Source organism: Phocoena phocoena, chromosome 12 (assembly GCF_963924675.1).
Source record: "Phocoena phocoena chromosome 12, mPhoPho1.1, whole genome shotgun sequence".
In the NCBI taxonomy this organism is placed as follows: Eukaryota; Metazoa; Chordata; class Mammalia; order Artiodactyla; family Phocoenidae; genus Phocoena; species Phocoena phocoena.
The window spans coordinates 56,049,485-56,066,261 of NC_089230.1; the positions used below are offsets into that span (position 1 = coordinate 56,049,485).

At 36.4% G+C, this 16,777-nt stretch overlaps 1 protein-coding gene across 3 annotated transcripts in view; it reads right to left on the reverse strand.

Annotated features, from left to right (window-relative positions):
- Window positions 1–16,777, reverse strand: part of GRIK2 (glutamate ionotropic receptor kainate type subunit 2) — a 625,962-nt gene that overhangs the window by 167,464 nt on the left and 441,721 nt on the right. For 2 of the 3 annotated variants that reach the window (XM_065888797.1, XM_065888798.1), the window contains exon 10: window positions 14,248–14,454. In XM_065888797.1, the coding sequence (XP_065744869.1) occupies window positions 14,248–14,454 (207 nt within the window). Of the gene's footprint in view, window positions 1–6,907; window positions 6,911–14,247; window positions 14,455–16,777 lie in introns of all 3 variants that reach the window. The other variant, XM_065888799.1, reaches the window with a different exon arrangement.

Here is a 16,777-nt window from a genome sequence, read left to right on the forward strand (position 1 = left end):
GCTAAAATTATGACAGACAGAAAAATGCTGAGTTACTAGTACATGCATTTAGGGATAGCATGAAGAATATCATTTTTTGGCAATTATATTATTTCCATTATTCAAATTTACTTTGAAAAGCAATTCCACATAACTCATGAGAAAGGAAAATCCAGGCACAGTTAACAAAGAAATGATATTTATTCTATTACGAAAATTCATGCTATGATTGTACTTTTGAATTTTTTTAGCTTTTGTTTAAGACTTTGTTTTGTTACTGTTTAGATTTGTTTTATGTTCTAAAGAAAATGTCACCTTAAAAAAAGCCACATTTATTTAAAATAGAGAACCAGCAAGGACCTACTATATAGCACAGGGAACTCTGCTCAATACTCTATAATAACCTAAATGGGAAAAGAATTTGAAAAAGAATAGATACATGTATACTTATAACTGAATCACTTTGCTGTACACCTGAAACTAACAAAACATTGTTAATCAACTATACTCCAATATAAAATAATTTTTTTTTAAAAGCCACATTTGTTTATATCTGATTTCAGTTACATTTATTCTGCTTTTCTGATAACGGTGTTATCAGATGTTATCAGATGCGAATCAGTGTTTATTATTAAGTAATGCCATATACCACAGATAAACAGATTTTCCAGCCCCCTGCTTTAACAGTGTCACTGTAAATTCGCTCTCTGACTCAAATACAAACTTCTTATTATTGAACTCAAATAAATCTAGATTTTTGATCTGCTCCTGTGGGCAATTTTCTCCCAGAATACCCTTGCCCTTAATTTATTTTTCTACTTTCATCTTTATATAGTACTTTATTTGCTTGAGTCATCATCAAATTCTCAACTTCAAGCCTTCTCCATTCTAATCTGTTTCCCTCTGTTCATTTAAGAAGCTTTTTAAAAGCTTTCTTTTTTTACGAAGCCTTTCCTGACTATGTCAAAGAAAAGTTTCAGTGTCCTGCAGTGTGAGACTGATTAGTTGTATATTGTTTTGTCAGAGGCAAAATTATGTATAGGATGTATAGGAGTGTTAGGAGTTTCTATACATCTATAGGAGTCTCTATAATCCCAATTTAGCATTTTACTTCCTCTTAAGCTTCAAATTATGTCTTGTGCTATTTTTTCTGACAATATTTATGTCCAAAGCATTTACTTTACCAATATTTTAAGTATTTTAAGTTCAAGAATCATGTTTGAAGAACTCAGTAGTATCCATGGAGGATATTTATTCAATAATTTATTATATAATTACAAAATAAAATAATTCTTAATGACGGTTTTTGCTATAATATTACAACTAAATAGCATACCAAGAGATCATTATTAGAGAAATAATTTATTTTAAAAATCTTGATAATACATCAAAATTTCAAAATTTTTTAAAAAAATTATGTTTAAAAAACACTTAAATATTTCTAAATATGACGTCAATGTTACTGTGAAAGTACATAGAAAAAATCAAATAAAACCATTATATTTAAAAGGTATTGTTAATGCTGTAGTTAACAGTGAGTGTCTCTCCCAGAAGAGACATTCAACAAGCAGTTGCTAAGTACCAACTATAGGATAATTTCTAGTGAATCATAATCTATTACACAGTATAAATCAGAATTATACTGGTCTTTGGTCTCCTGCTTCTGGAGTAACTTTCTCAATAGTTTTATCTCTGAACTATTTGACAGTACATTTCCACTTTCAACAACTTGCTGTTTAAATCATTGAGAAAAAAATTTCAATTATAGAGAACTACATTAGCCCTTTTTAACGCATCATGTGCTCTTCCTAATACATAGCTCTAAGGTCTAAGTTAACAGTCACAAGATTTCTCACTGAAAGTAAAAATCAGTTGCTTTCTAAGTTGCTTTTTTGTCAGAGGAAAGAAAATTATTAACAAATATGTCTGGCCTGGACTATTTGGTTGTCTATCTTCATGCTGAGAGTGGAAGGAATTCGGACTTTTACTTAAGTTGAAGTCCAACCTGTGTGGACTTAATGAACAAACTGCATGTGGTGAAAGAATTAAATTTGAAAAACAAAAACGTTAAGACTCTTAAATAATAGAATATCTTAACGAGTTCCAGTTAAGGAAGAATTTCCCCAACAAAGAAGTGAAAACATCACAACTATGAAGAAAAAAATAAGTAAATTAACAAACTCAAATTTTAAAACTTCATACCAAAACTCACACAAACACAGACATGTGCATATACACATGCTTTAAACAAATTAAATGACACGATCCTAACCAGGAAAAATATTTGCATTATTAGTATTCAGAAAATATAACAAATTACTATGTATCAATAAGGAAAGGCAAAGGAAGTAAACGGGATTTTCAGGAAAGAGAAACTAAAAAGTTAATAAATATGGAGAGAGTGGGAAGAGGCTAGTAATCAGGGAATATAAATTAAAGCAATGGGATTCCATGTGTCTTTAAACTGACCAAATTCAAATAGTGAGAATCTCATGTTAGCGATTTTGCAGAGAAGCAGAACTCTTACAAACTACTGGCAAAAATGTAAATTGGTAAAGCAATTTGTAGAACAATATTTTCAATATCCAATGAAACTGAAAATATCTGTAAACTCTGACTAGCAATTCCTTTCCCAGTACATCTCTTAGAGAACCTCTTGACACAGGTGCTCCAGGAGACAAGACAACAAGACAAGACGTGGCTCTTTCTGACAGCATTTGTTTTCATAGCATAACACTGGAAATAATTTGAATCTCAGTAGAGACTGGTCAAATAAAAATACTACCAAATACTTTAAGAAATTTATACAAAATGGACCAGGAGAACATCAAACTTAAGAATGGTTACATGTGGGGAGGGATGAGGTAAATGTAATTTTACCTTTTACAATTGATTTGGAAATTACTAAATTGAGAAATTTTACGGTGAGTAAGGGACTTCAACATTATCTGTAATGTTTTATAACTTTCGTATTAAAAGAGAGAAACTTGAAGCAAAGTTAACAAACATGTTTACAGTTGCCACTTCTCGGTCATAGGAAATTATAAATAAATTTGTACTTCTATGTTTTAGTGATTTTTCCCAAAATTAAAAAAAATAATAGTGATAATAATATTAACCCTATTCAATTTTTTTAACTGAAATACTAGAATGCTTCCACTAGAATGCAGAGTTGAGACAACATGATATCAAAATTCAGAGCTACAGCACAAGTCAATTCCTATTTAGTTAGAAACTGTTTTTTGATTTAGCCTTTTCATTTTTGTGATAATACCTGGAGACTGTTTCTTGAAAAACAAATGTTTGATTTCCTCCCTAGTATGTAATAAAAGACCAATTAGAAGGCAAGGCAAAGTAAGTGAGGTCCTCCAAGGCTTATTCATGAATCACAAAAGGCTTGATAATGTTAAACACTGATTGCATTGCTGAGGCAGCCTGCTGGGAAGCATTCAGGCAGCTGGAAAACCATAGCATCACTGGTCTTCTTAAAAATTATGTAAAATAAGGTGGAATTAGGTCCTAACAGACTTCCCACTTTGCCATAGTTGTTTTATAAACTAAAACAGAAATTTTCTCATTCTTTTTTTAATCTGTCAAATGATCAAGTTTTTGTTTGTTTGCTTTTAAAATTTCAACAGCACTTGAAGTTATAAAAAAGAGCTTCATTAAAAAGAAAAAAAAAAGCTTTTATTGACCAATCTACTCTCTTACCAACCACAAACGGTTAATGATATTAAAAGAGAAGTCTTTCTAAGCCCAAAGAAGTTGTAAAGTTCTTTGGCATCTCTTAAAGAGCTAAGTAACAACAAACAAACACTTCTCATAGTCTGATCTAAACAATTCTAATGATGTAAAAAGACTGAGAATATGGCTTTAAAAATCTCTTGTTTTTTAGTGGTAATGATAAAAAAAATGCCCTCTGATAATACCATAGCATACATATTGTCAATTACCTGTTTTAAATACAATCATGGTTTAACCATAATCAAATTAACTCCTGGTGTTTAATAGCCAAGATAAAGCAACATGAAAGAAAACATTTGGTATCCCTTTGGATATAATAACAGTAATAATAATATTTCCTATTTGACAGGTAACACACCTGTATAATACATTCATGTCCTCAGAGTCAGCTTCTCAAATATGATTCGAAGACTCATTAAACATTCCAGTCATAGAACTGAACTCAATTCCTATAGTTGCATACCAGATTAATTAGCAGTTTTTGACTAGAAGTTAGGTTACTTCTTTGTTTTAAAGTCTGTAACTGTGTACATGAAGAGTATACATCTGTGCCAGGAGCTTTCACACAGCAAGGCATGAGACCTACAGTGGGTTCAGCACCACTGTCCGACGACATTTAATTTGTTCTTTCTCTCTGTTGTCATCCTTCTCCCCTTCCCTGTGTTGCCCCCATCCATCCCCCACCTCTGCTGTGCCACTGATGTATCTGAATAAGTTAAAAATGGCTATGCTGCTCCACTCTCAGATATTAACCTTCAATCCACACCATCATTCTATGAGTGAGTATCATTATTACCCCGGTACATGTGATAAAACTGACCTTAAAACAGAGTAAGTAGCTTTCCCAAGGCTACACAGCATAGGTAGATAGGTAGAAAGCACCCAAATTCCCAAATTTGCAGTTAAGAAGTAACTGTAGATCTGAGGAGTACGAGTACACAGTATTCCCTCACAGATTTTATCAGCATTAGGACACTAGATCAGAGAAGCCCCCTGCAGATCACCGGCTTAAAGGCGTTGGGAAATTTGCCTCCAGCTGGGGCTCATTCTGTGCGAAAGATGAAAGGACAAAGGATTTCAAGTAGCAAGGAGTGTCTGTGATCAATCACCAGAAGTAGGAGTTCTACAGGTGTTTATATAAGTGGGCTCTTTAGAAGTGTGAAATGATCAGGAAAAGCCTAGGTAAGCAGAGTCCCAACATGGAATCCTGAGGTGTTCTTAAAAACAGGTGACAAGGTGAAAGAGCTTAAGGACTGCATGAGCCACTAGGTGTCAGGGGACAGTGAGAAATAAATGAAAGGTCAACGTGCGTACTTGAAAGTTTATAGTACAATCTATTGGCATCTCTGCAATACTTTGAGTGGGACAGCTTTGAGAAGTCACTAGTTATCAAAGAACATGACTATAATGTGTAGGTGGATTCCTAAAGAAGAGGCAGGAGGTACATAATAAATACATAATGATGTGGCAAGTGTCTGAACTAGGTTGGTGGGTGTAAAACTGGAAGGTAGGGACACATCTGAGGTCTATTTTTAGCCTGCACAAAAAGAGACTTGACATCCTGCTTTATTAATTTATGTATGGATGTTTACAAGCATAAATCTTCCTGGTTTTCCACTGCCAAGGCAAACATCACCAAAGGCTGGAAAGTAATGCAACAGCCCTTGTCTCCTTCAAGGAGTCCCATAATAATATGTGCTGCTAGCTTATTGCAGCTTAGGTGTTTCCCCTCATGCTTATGAATGACTCTAGTTGGATTTATGAACAACAAAAAACAGTTGTCTTATGAGCCCACAAATGAGTTATTAGCCATAAGGAATACATAGCCCAAAGCTACAAGTAAATGTATGTCCAACTTAATACAATGGTTGCATTAGCAAGTTTCTGTGTACTCATCACTTCTATGTCAGGTTTAATAGCTAAGCTTGCTTTTAAGAGTGAAAGACTCGATCAAATATTTCATAAAATATTATACAAAAAGTTACGATGCTTTTAATTTTCTGAGGAAAATATGTCACTCCTTATTTCTTTCCTTGGAGCATGAATAGACACTTTCATTGAGGCCCCTGAAGACAACATAAGAAAAGCATTTGGAAAATATGTCACATATTCTCTAAGGAGCAAGATGCTTGAGTTTCACATTTGTTGTGGCACACTGTGGACCATTTGTGTCATCCTTTCAATAAATATTCTTGAATGCTGAACACTTTCTGCAATCCTGTTATTTGTGTCTCCTAGTTATTTTCAGTATATTTGAAGCAAATGAACGCTCCCATGTATATACCTTAATACAGAAGACTGTGGATGCAGTGAACTGATACAGTAAAATAGTGTCCTGATAAAGATTTTCATCAGTTTGATGGCTCACAAAAATTTTTTGTTACAGGGCGAGAGAGAGGCATGGACATATACACACTAACAAACATAAGGTAGATAGCTAGTGGGAAGCAGCCGCATGGCACAGGGATATCTGCTTGGGTGCTATGTCACCACCTGGAGGGGTGGGATAGGGAGGGTGGAAGGGAGGGAGACGCAAGAGGGAAGAGATATGGGAACATATGTATATGTATAACTGATTCACTTTGTTATAAAGCAGAAACTAACACACCATTGTAAAGCAATTATACTCCAATAAAGATGTAAAAAAAAACACAAAAAACTTAACACTGATTTTACTATAATTCAGTATAAAATTAATATCAATAGCAACTATAATCCCTACACCTTTATCATTGTAATACTGTCTAAATATACTTTTTAGTCTTCAACAAGAATACTCATAAACACTATAGTAGAAATATAGGATAAGTAAGAAGACAAAAACTTTGAACTTATTAGTTCAAACTTATTATGTCTCCATTTGTTGATTATCTATTATTTGTCAGACACCGCATTAGGAAACATATGTGTGTATATATATATATAATTCCTAATTATTAATATGACATTATTTTATTTTTGAGAAAACTAAGGCTTAAAGAGTTTAAAGGAATGTGCCCAAGGCATAAAGCTACATAGTAAAAGAATTAAGACTTGAACCCACAACTGTCTCACCAAGTACTTACTAGTACACGTTATGCAGCCCTGTTGTGGAAATGATGGGGGAGGAAGGTGTTTTTAGGGGAAAGGCTTGTCATTTTCCAAGGACTAACAATGCCTCAGGGAGCCACTTTCTCCTAATAACTTTCTGAGGTGCTATCTTCATATCGTACCACCAGTAACTGTCCCTGGTTAGATTAAAATGAATTTGAGAGATCTTCTTGAGGGTCCTCTCAAGAAGGAAGGAGAGAGAAGAAGGTGGTAAAAACAGTTATTACTAAAATAATTAGACTTGCAACTGTAAGGACAAATACAGATTAAACAAGAGACTCAATTCCCTCTATTGAAAATAATCAGAGACCCCTCCCCTTTTCTTAGAACATTTACTTAAGAAAACTTATAATTTTAAGTCCTTTCTCTCTCTCTCTCTTTTTGAAATGTATATAAATCTTTAAAAGTTAGTTAAGCCTCTTGCCAGGTTTCCCACCAGAGGATGCCTTTCTCAAGGACCTGGGAAGTATGTCTTTGAAAAGGAATCACCAAGGAAGAGTGCACCCTAACTCCAAATTTCTGTGGGAGGGTAGGAGCTAGCTCTGGTGGGCAAGCGCCTAAAATCTACCTGCTGTCATAAAGATATGAGAAGCTTATTTTTCTACTGTATAAAGCCAATTATCTAACACAGATGGTCACCTCAATTACCAAATAATTTTTTTTTTAAATTATTTATTTATTTATTTTGGGCTGCGTTGGGTCTTCGTTGCTGCGCACGGGCTTTCTCTAGTTGCGGCGAGCCGGGGCTACTCTTCCTTGCGGTGCGCACAGGCTTCTCATTGTGGTGAATTCTCTTGTTGCAGAGCACGGGCTCAAGAGCACAGGCTCAATAGCTGTGGCTTGTGGGCTCTAGAGCGGGGGCTTGGTAGTTGTGGCGCGCGGTTTTAGTTGCTCCGCGGCATGTGGGATCTTCCCGGACCAGGGCTCGAACCCATGTCCCCTGCATTGGCAGGCGGACTCTTAACCACTGTGCCACCAGGGAAGTCCCCCAAATAAATTTAATATGAACTACGTGTGATAAATAGTACTTTCAAGATTTCTTGACGACTAATTATTGCTTATCTTGAGAACACGTAGGTAATGTGTTGTGTCTGCTTGGCTACATAAAAGGGTGATACTTCTGTCTTTGCAATCTCTTAGCAAATTGCCTATAGTGTACATCACATTCTAGTGTAACGCTGATTCAATAATAAAATTTTCTTTTTCTTCTAGCTTTGTGGAGAAGTTTTCTGGATTGGACGAAGATCTTATTTTTAATTATATTTCCCCATCACAACACCTGAATAAATTCAGCCTCTTGATGGTTATTCCCCTTCTACTTAACCAAGTAAAACCTAGAACATCTAGAAAATGCATTGGCATATAGCTGGTTTAAAATAAATATTGCTTGCCTCTGCCCCCAAGTTACCATAAAATTATAAGTACCATAATTCAGATGTGGCCGATTCTGTCCCACAGTTCCAGATGTCGACATATGATCCAAGTATGGCCATTCCAATAACCACCTCCTCTACCCCAGCCTTATGGATTAGTTCCCAGATTGGCACATGGTCCAAAGCTGGCCCAGTGAACACTCCTCCCACCTCCCCCCAACACCCTGCAATAGATTTTGCTGACACTTTGGCAAAAGGAGACCACTATCTCTTTCAGAAGGAGGACTCTAAGAAACAGATAAACCTAGATTAGAGTTTCTCAACTTCAACACTATTGATATTTGAGGCAAGTAATTTTTTGTTGTGAGGGGCTATCTTGTGCATTATTTAGAGACTAGCATCTCTAGCCTCTACCCCTTGATGGCAGTAGCAACATCTCTCCCACCTCCTTAAGTTGTGACAATAAAAATGTCTCCCAACATTGCCAAATGCCTCCTGGAGAAAAAATTGCCCCTAGTTGAAAGCCGCTGGCCTAGTGCCAACTTGAGCCTCCTTTGTCACCATGTGGAAAGAAAGTGTTTAAGAATAAAATCTATAAAGAGAGCAAAGCCAAGAGATAACAAGGCAGTGAAAGAGAGGCCAATGCATACAATGGCCTACTTTAAGACCCTGGATCCAATGTACTTGAAGTGAAAATCACTGTTGGATGTTTTTTGTAATGTGGGGCTTCTAAAAAAATATGTTTGTGTAAGCTATATTTAGCCGTGTTTCTTACACGTGCAACTGAAATAGCCTTGCTTGATATTATAACTATTATACTACTTAGATGCAAGTAAATAGAGTAGATATTAAGCTGGTAATTAAAATAAAGTGTGATGGTGTTATGTAATAAGAACGATGTGGAAACTCATAGCAGGTGGGCTTCCTGTGGTGGGAAGGGGAAGCCTCACTGGGGAAGTGTTTTTGAAACTAAGCAAAAGCAATTTAGACGAGGTGAGCTGGACTGGGGTTTAGAGTGCTGGGGACAGAAAACTAGACGGGAGGCAAAGGAGAACAAGACTGAGTAAAGCCTACCTGGATGTGGCTGGAGAGAGCAGGATAAGCGAAAATATAAAAAGCTTCACCAGTCAGGGTCTCAACAGAAAACAGGTGCACACTCAAAGGAAGATACCTGAGCAGGGTTTACTCACAAAAGGACTTATGATTCTCAAACTTCAGGTTTCACTGCAGAGTTTCAGACCTGGTAGGTCTAGAGTAGGACCTGAAAATTTGCATTTCTAACAAGTTTGAAAGTGATACTGATGCTGCAGGTCTATGGAATATACTTTGAGAACCATTGGTGAATGGAAATTTTAAGGGATGGTGCAGGAATCCAAGGCTATTAGCAGCTAAGCATTAACCACCCCTAAGATCAGAATTAAACAAAGCTATGTAGGGTGTAAACTGGAACTGAGAGCAGGAGAGACATTTGTGTAGAGCAGGCACTATTATGAGAAACTGTGACATTCAGTGAGGGGGCACAAGCCAGCTCAAGACGAAATCTCAGGGAATGAGGAGGAAAATAAATATTCTAACCTTACTCTCCTCTCTCCCTTGGAACACTGACTGGGAAGCCCTGTTGCTTTACTCTATGTAAGGGAACCTCCCAACAGAGAAAGCAGGGTGGAGAAGGTCTGAGAGTCTATTTGAAGGGTCAGAAAGATTTCCATAGGAGAGAAACAATAACCAAATGTAGAAGGGCTTGTAAATATATTATATAGTTGGTCCTATATCCTTAGGACAATGAAAACTATTGAAAGACGTTATGCAAAAGAGGGGCATGATCAGATTTCTCTTCCTGAAACTGGACTTTAGTTGAATGATATAGTTAGATAACAGATTAAAAGGGGAAGATTCTTATATTGGGAACTTAATCCATGTGACTGTGGAGATGGAGAGAAATGGAAAGCTTTCAGAATTATTTAAGAAGATCACATCTTGGGTCACAAATCAAGCCTCAGTAAATTTAAGAAAACTGAAATCATATCAAGCATCTTTTCTGACCACAATGCTATGAGATTAGAAATGAATTACAGGGGAAAAAATGTAAAAAACACAAACACATGGAGGCTAAACACTACCTTACTAAATAACCAAGAGATCACTGAAGAAATCAAAGAGGAAATCAAAAAATACCTAGAGACAAATGACAATGAAAACACCACGATCCAAAACCTATGGGATACAGCAAAACCAGTTCTAAGAGGGAAGTTTATAGCTATACAAGCCTACCTCAACAAGCAAGAAAAATCTCAAATAAACAATCTAACCTTACACCTAAAAGAACTAGACAAAGAAAAACAAACAAAACCCAAAGTTAGCAGAAGGAAAGAAATCATAAAGATCAGAGCAGAAATAAATGAAATAGAAACAAAGAAATAAAGAAATAGAAACAAAGAAAACAATAGCAAAGATCAATAAAACTAAAAGCTGGTTCTTTGAGAAGATAAACAAAATTGATAAACCATTGGCCAGACTCATCAAGAAAAAGAGGGAGAGGACTCAAATCAGTAAAATTAGAAATGAAAAAGGAGAAGTTATAACAGACAGCACAGAAATACAAAGTATCCTAAGAGACTACCACAAGCAACTCTATGCCAATAAAACAGACAACCTGGAAGAAATGCACAAATTCTTAGAAAGGTATAACTTTCCAAGACTGAACCAGGAAGATATAGAAAATATGAACAGACCAATCACAAGTAATGAAATTGAAACTGTGATTAAAAATCTTCCCTGGTGGCACAGTGGTTGAGAGTCTGCCTGCTGATGCAGGGGACACGGGTTCGTGCCCCGGTCCGGGAAGATCCCACATGCTGCTGAGCGGCTGGGCCCGTGAGCCATGGCCACTGAGCCTGCGCGTCCAGAGCCTGTGCTCTGCAACGGGAGAGGCCACAACAGTGAGAGGCCCGCGTACTGCAAAAAAAAAAAAAAAAAAAAAAAATCTTCCAACAAACAAAAATCCAGGACCAGATGGCTTCACAGGTGAATTGTATCAAACATGTAGAGAAGAGATAAAACTGATCCTTCTCAAACTCTTCCAAAAAATTATAGAGAAAGGAACACTCCCAAACTCATTCTATGAGGCCACCATCACCCTGATACCAAAACCAGACAAAGATACTACAAAAAAAGAAAATTAAAGACCAATATCACTGATGAATATAGATGCAAAAATCCTCAACAAAATACTAGCAAACAGAATCCAACAGCACATTAAAAGGATCATACACCATGATCAAGTGGCATTTATCCCAGGGATGCAAGGATTCTTCAATATACGGAAAGCAATCAACGTGATACACCATATTAACAAATTGAAGAATAAACATCATATGATCATCTCAATAGATGCAGAAAAACCTTTTGACAAAATTCAACACCCATTTATGATAAAAACTGTCCAGAAAGTGGGCATAGAGGGAACCTACCTCAACATAATAAAGGCCATATACGACAAACCCACAGCAAACATCATTCTCAATGGCGAAAAACTGAAAGCATTTCCTCTAAGATCAGGAACAAGACAAGGATGTCCACTCTCACCACTGTTATTCAACATAGTTTTGGAAGTCCTAGCCATGGCAATCAGAGAAGAAAAAGAAATAAAAGGAATACAAATTGGAAAAGAAGAAGTAAAACTGTCACTGTTTGCAGATGATATGATACTATACATAGAGAATCCTAAAGATGCCACCATAAAACTACTAGAGCTAATCAATGAATTTGGTAGAGTTGCAGGATACAAAATTAATGCACAGAAATCTCTTGCATTCCTATACACTAATGAGGAAAAATCTGAAAGAGAAATTAAGGAAACACTCCCATTTACCACTGCAGCGAAAAGATTAAAATACCTAGGAATAAAGCTACCTAGGGAGACAAAAGACCTGTATGCATAAAACTATAAGACACTGATGAGAGAAATTAAAGATGATACCAAAAGATGCAGAGATATATATACCATGTTCTTGGATTGGAAGAATCAATATTATGAAAATGACTATACTACCCAAAGCAATCTACAGATTCAATGCAATCCCTATCAAATTACCAATGGCATTTTTTACGGAACTAGAACAAAAAAATCTTAAAATTTGTATGGAGACACAAAAGACCCCGAATAGCCAAAGCAGTCTTGAGGGAAAAAAATGGAGCTGGAGGAATCAGACTCCCTGACTTCAGACTATACTACAAAGCTACAGTAATCAAGACAATATGGTACTGGCACAAAAACAGAAACATAGATCAATGGAACAAGATAGAAAGCACAGAGGTTAACCCACACACTTATGACCAGCTAATCTATGACAAAGGAGGCAAGGATATACAATGGAGAAAAGAGAGTCTCTTCAATAAGTGGTGCTGGGAAAACTGGACAGCTACATGTAAAAGAATGAAATTAGATCACTCCCTAACACCATACACAAAACTAAACTCAAAATGCATTCGAGACGTAAATGTAAGACCGGACAGTATAAAATTCTTAGAGGAGAACATAGGAAGAACACTCTTTGACATAAATCACAGCAAGATCTTTTTTGATCCACCTCCTAGAGTAATGGAACTAAAAACAAAAATAAACAAATGGGACCTAATGCAACTTAAAAGCTTTTGCACAGTAAAGGAAACCATAAACAAGACCAAAAGACAACCCGCAGAATGGGAGAAAATATTTGCAAATGAATCAACAGACCAAGGATTAATCTCCAAAATATATAAACAGCTCATGCAGCTTGATATTTAAAAAACGAACAACCCAATCCAAAAATGGGCAGAAGATCTTAATAGACATTTCTCCAAAGAAGATATACAGATTGCTAACACACACATGAAAGGATGCTCAACAACACTAATCATTAGAGAAATGCAAATCAATACTGCATTGTGGTATCACCTCACACCGGTCAGAATGGCCATCATCAAAAAATCTACAAACAATAAATGCTGGAGAGGTTGTGGAGAAAAGGGAACCCTCTTGCACCGTTGTGGGGAATGGAAATTGATACAGCCACTATGGAGAACAGTATGGAGGTTCCTTAAAATACTAAAAATAGAGCTATAATATGACCCAGCAATCCCACCACTGGGCATATACCCTGAGAAAACCATAATTCAAAAAGAGTCATGTACCACAATATTCATTGCAGCACTATTTACAACAGCTAGGATGTGGAAGCAACCTAAGTATCCATCGACAGATGAATGGATAAAGAAGATGTGGCACATAAATACAATGGAATATTAGTTATAAAAAGAAATGAAAGAAAACTGAGTTACTTGTAGTAGGTGGATGGACCTAGAGTCTGTCATACAGAGTAAAGTAAGTCAGAAAGAGAAAAACAAATACTGTATGCTAACACATATATATGGAATCTACAAAAAAAAAAAAAATGGTTCTGACAAACCCAGGGGCAGGACAGGAATAAAGACGCTGATATAGAGAATGGACTTGAGGACACGGGGAGGGGGAAGGGTAAGCTGGTACGAAGTGAGAGAGTAGCACTGACATATATACACTACCAAATGTAAAATAGATAGCTAATGGGAAGCAGCAGCAGTGGTGCTTTGTGACCACTTAGAGGGGTGGGATAGGAGGGTAGGAGAGAGATGCAAGAGGGATGGGATATGGGGATATATGTATACGTATAGCTGATTCACTTTGCTGTACAGCAGAAACTAATACAACATTGTAAAGCAATTAAATTATACTGCAATAAAGATGTTAAATAAAAAACAAAAACACATTCCATTTTATAAATTAGGACCAAATACTTCAAGATATTAAATCACTAACTACTAGTTAATTTAAGACAGACATCTGTTTCTAATAGAACTATATACATCCCTTATATCCTGTATATTTGTCAAAAATAATATACTTTTAATAACATTATTGAAAAAAATAACTACTTAAAATACATTACATGTTCTCTGACATTATTAACCCCTGACCATCAAAAAAAAAGTAAATCTATTAGAAATCTTCCAAAGTTAATAAATAATGAGGAAAGGGACTTACATGATCAATTAGTTCACGGACCATTCCATTCCATTGTCCATTGGCATCATCCTGGGCTCCATATTTCCCATCCTCCACAAGTCTAATTTCATATGTAAAGCCAAGGATTGTAGATAGCTCTCTGAGGAGGTCAATGCAATAGCCCTCAAATCGATCATTTCCATAAAGAGGTTTGTCAGACTTCTTAAACAGGACATAGGGTTCTTCCTGGAAACAGCGAACATGAAGGTAGGAAGTGTCAGTTAATCATGAAACTTACTATCACAATTATAAGTTTCTTACAAGATAGAAAATTTCACTTTAATTTAGAACAGTCAATTTTATTTTCTTCTAATTGTAATTAATATATTTGAAACACTAAGAAGGCAGATTACTTTGGGAATACTTGGGTCTCACAAGAGAATATTTAAATATAACTTCACCACAACTATATAATAAAAATGATATATATCTTATACCACATCTTATATCACATATAATAAATAATATATAATAAGATATATACTATACAGTGTATAATACTAAGACGTAATTTCACTATGATTACAATACCCCAATTTGAATTATACCATATAATTAATTTCTGGTGTGCTGTTTCAGTGAGGCTTATTGATAAAAGAATGAAAAGAAGTCATTACCTAATTGCCTATCATGTGCTTAGAACTGAATTAGGGACTTTTATATACATGATCACATTTTGTTCTACGAACCATGAAAATTACAACTACTATAATTATAAGAGAAAAAGTAGTAGCTTACTTTAGAATATAGAAGAAACTAATGTTTATTAAGTGCTTATGCATTCATCCAACAAGATTTTATGGAGCCTACTATGAGCCAGCCCTCCTCTATATAAATAAGAAATCCCTGAGAAATGAAGTTCATGATATAGGGGAAGAGAACAATAATAAATGCCTAAACGACCAGAACACATTACTTCTGATGCTGATAAACTGTATAAAAACATAAACTAGGGCAATAAGATATTGAATGACATCAAGGTACTTGGCAAGATAAGAGAAGATAAGACAGAATTGAGTAATATGTCTGGAAACCTCTTCTGAGGAGATGAAACATGCACTAGAACCTAAAAGATGAGAAGGAGTCTAGCCATTTGAAAATCTGAAAGAAGAGCATGTCAGGACACGGCCACAGCAATAAAAAGCCTGAGATCAATATGATACTAGAGCGCCTAGGGACGAGGACAACAGCCATCAATATGATTGAAGTCACATCCAGTATGTGAGGGAACTAGTTGAACAAGGTAAGGATGAAGAGCCAAGTGAGGAACCTTGCTTGTAAGGCTCTGCAAGGCCCTATTAAAGATTATATGTTTAACTAAGGGCTAAGAGAATCCATGTATTAGCATATTTTATTGGGAGTGGGTGAAGCATGGTGTGACAGATTGTCTTGCAACTAAACCAGGGTGCAATTGGCTCTACTACTTACTATTTGACAATGGGCAAAACTTCTGGAAGCTTCTCTCTTAGAGAAAGACAATGCAAAGTGAAAAAGCTTAGGAGGCTGCCATGCCAGTCCATCTAGCAATGCAATCACCCTCTTCCCGGCCCCGGGAGAACAACAGTCATCTCATGAGGGCCATAATACCTAAAGGAGTTTTGGACAAACAGCAATGTGTCAGCTTGCCCATACTCATCTCAGAAACAAGGCTAATTCCATCTTTCTTCCCATATCCTTTGACCTGGCCTGACCCTACTGTTTCATGCACACTCTAGCTTGATCAGTTTCCTGCTCTTCTGATGTTCCACTGTGGGAAAGAAGTCCTGCTCAAAGGTCAGCACCTTGTTCCACATCTTCATGCAATTTTTGGAATGTCCCTTTCATTCCTGCCTTACTGAACTATATCCTGTCCCAGAGACTCTCTTCAGTGTCACCCCCACACCCCTCAGGGACAGAAGCACATTTGGTGCCTTCCCTTGCCCCTCATCGTGGCCCCAGACCATTTCTTCCCCTGCCTCCTGAGATAATCTTTGCTTCTCTGAGGTTCATGCCACCCTCCTACACCAGGCTCTCTCTTTACAATTGCTGTTATCCAATGAAATTTGAATCCAAAGATTTACTAAGATCTGTGGGATAAGTGTGAAGAGAAGCCTTTATTTTTCAAATTTTTAGCAACTGGATGACAATTTTTCTCTCTTCCAAATCTTATCAACCTTCTCTATTGTATTCAAAATCCATTTAGATCAGCATGGTCACACTCAATCCTTTTACCTCCTCATTGCCAAATCCTTCTCTCATTTAGCCTCCCTCTCCCCCATGATCAAAACTGCACTCTGTATGTCTCAGAAAATGATATACCTCTGAATCAGGATTTCTAACAGCCCATTAATCCAACTCATAGTTCAATCACACCCATGCCTACAATTCTTCAGTTCCATAAAGACCTCTAACACAGTAACCTCCACATTTTCCCATTATCTATCAACCCCTTCCTCACTTCACTGTCAGCCCGACATCCCTTGGTCCACTAGTATAATTTCTATACTACATGCATTCTCATGTCCTTTGC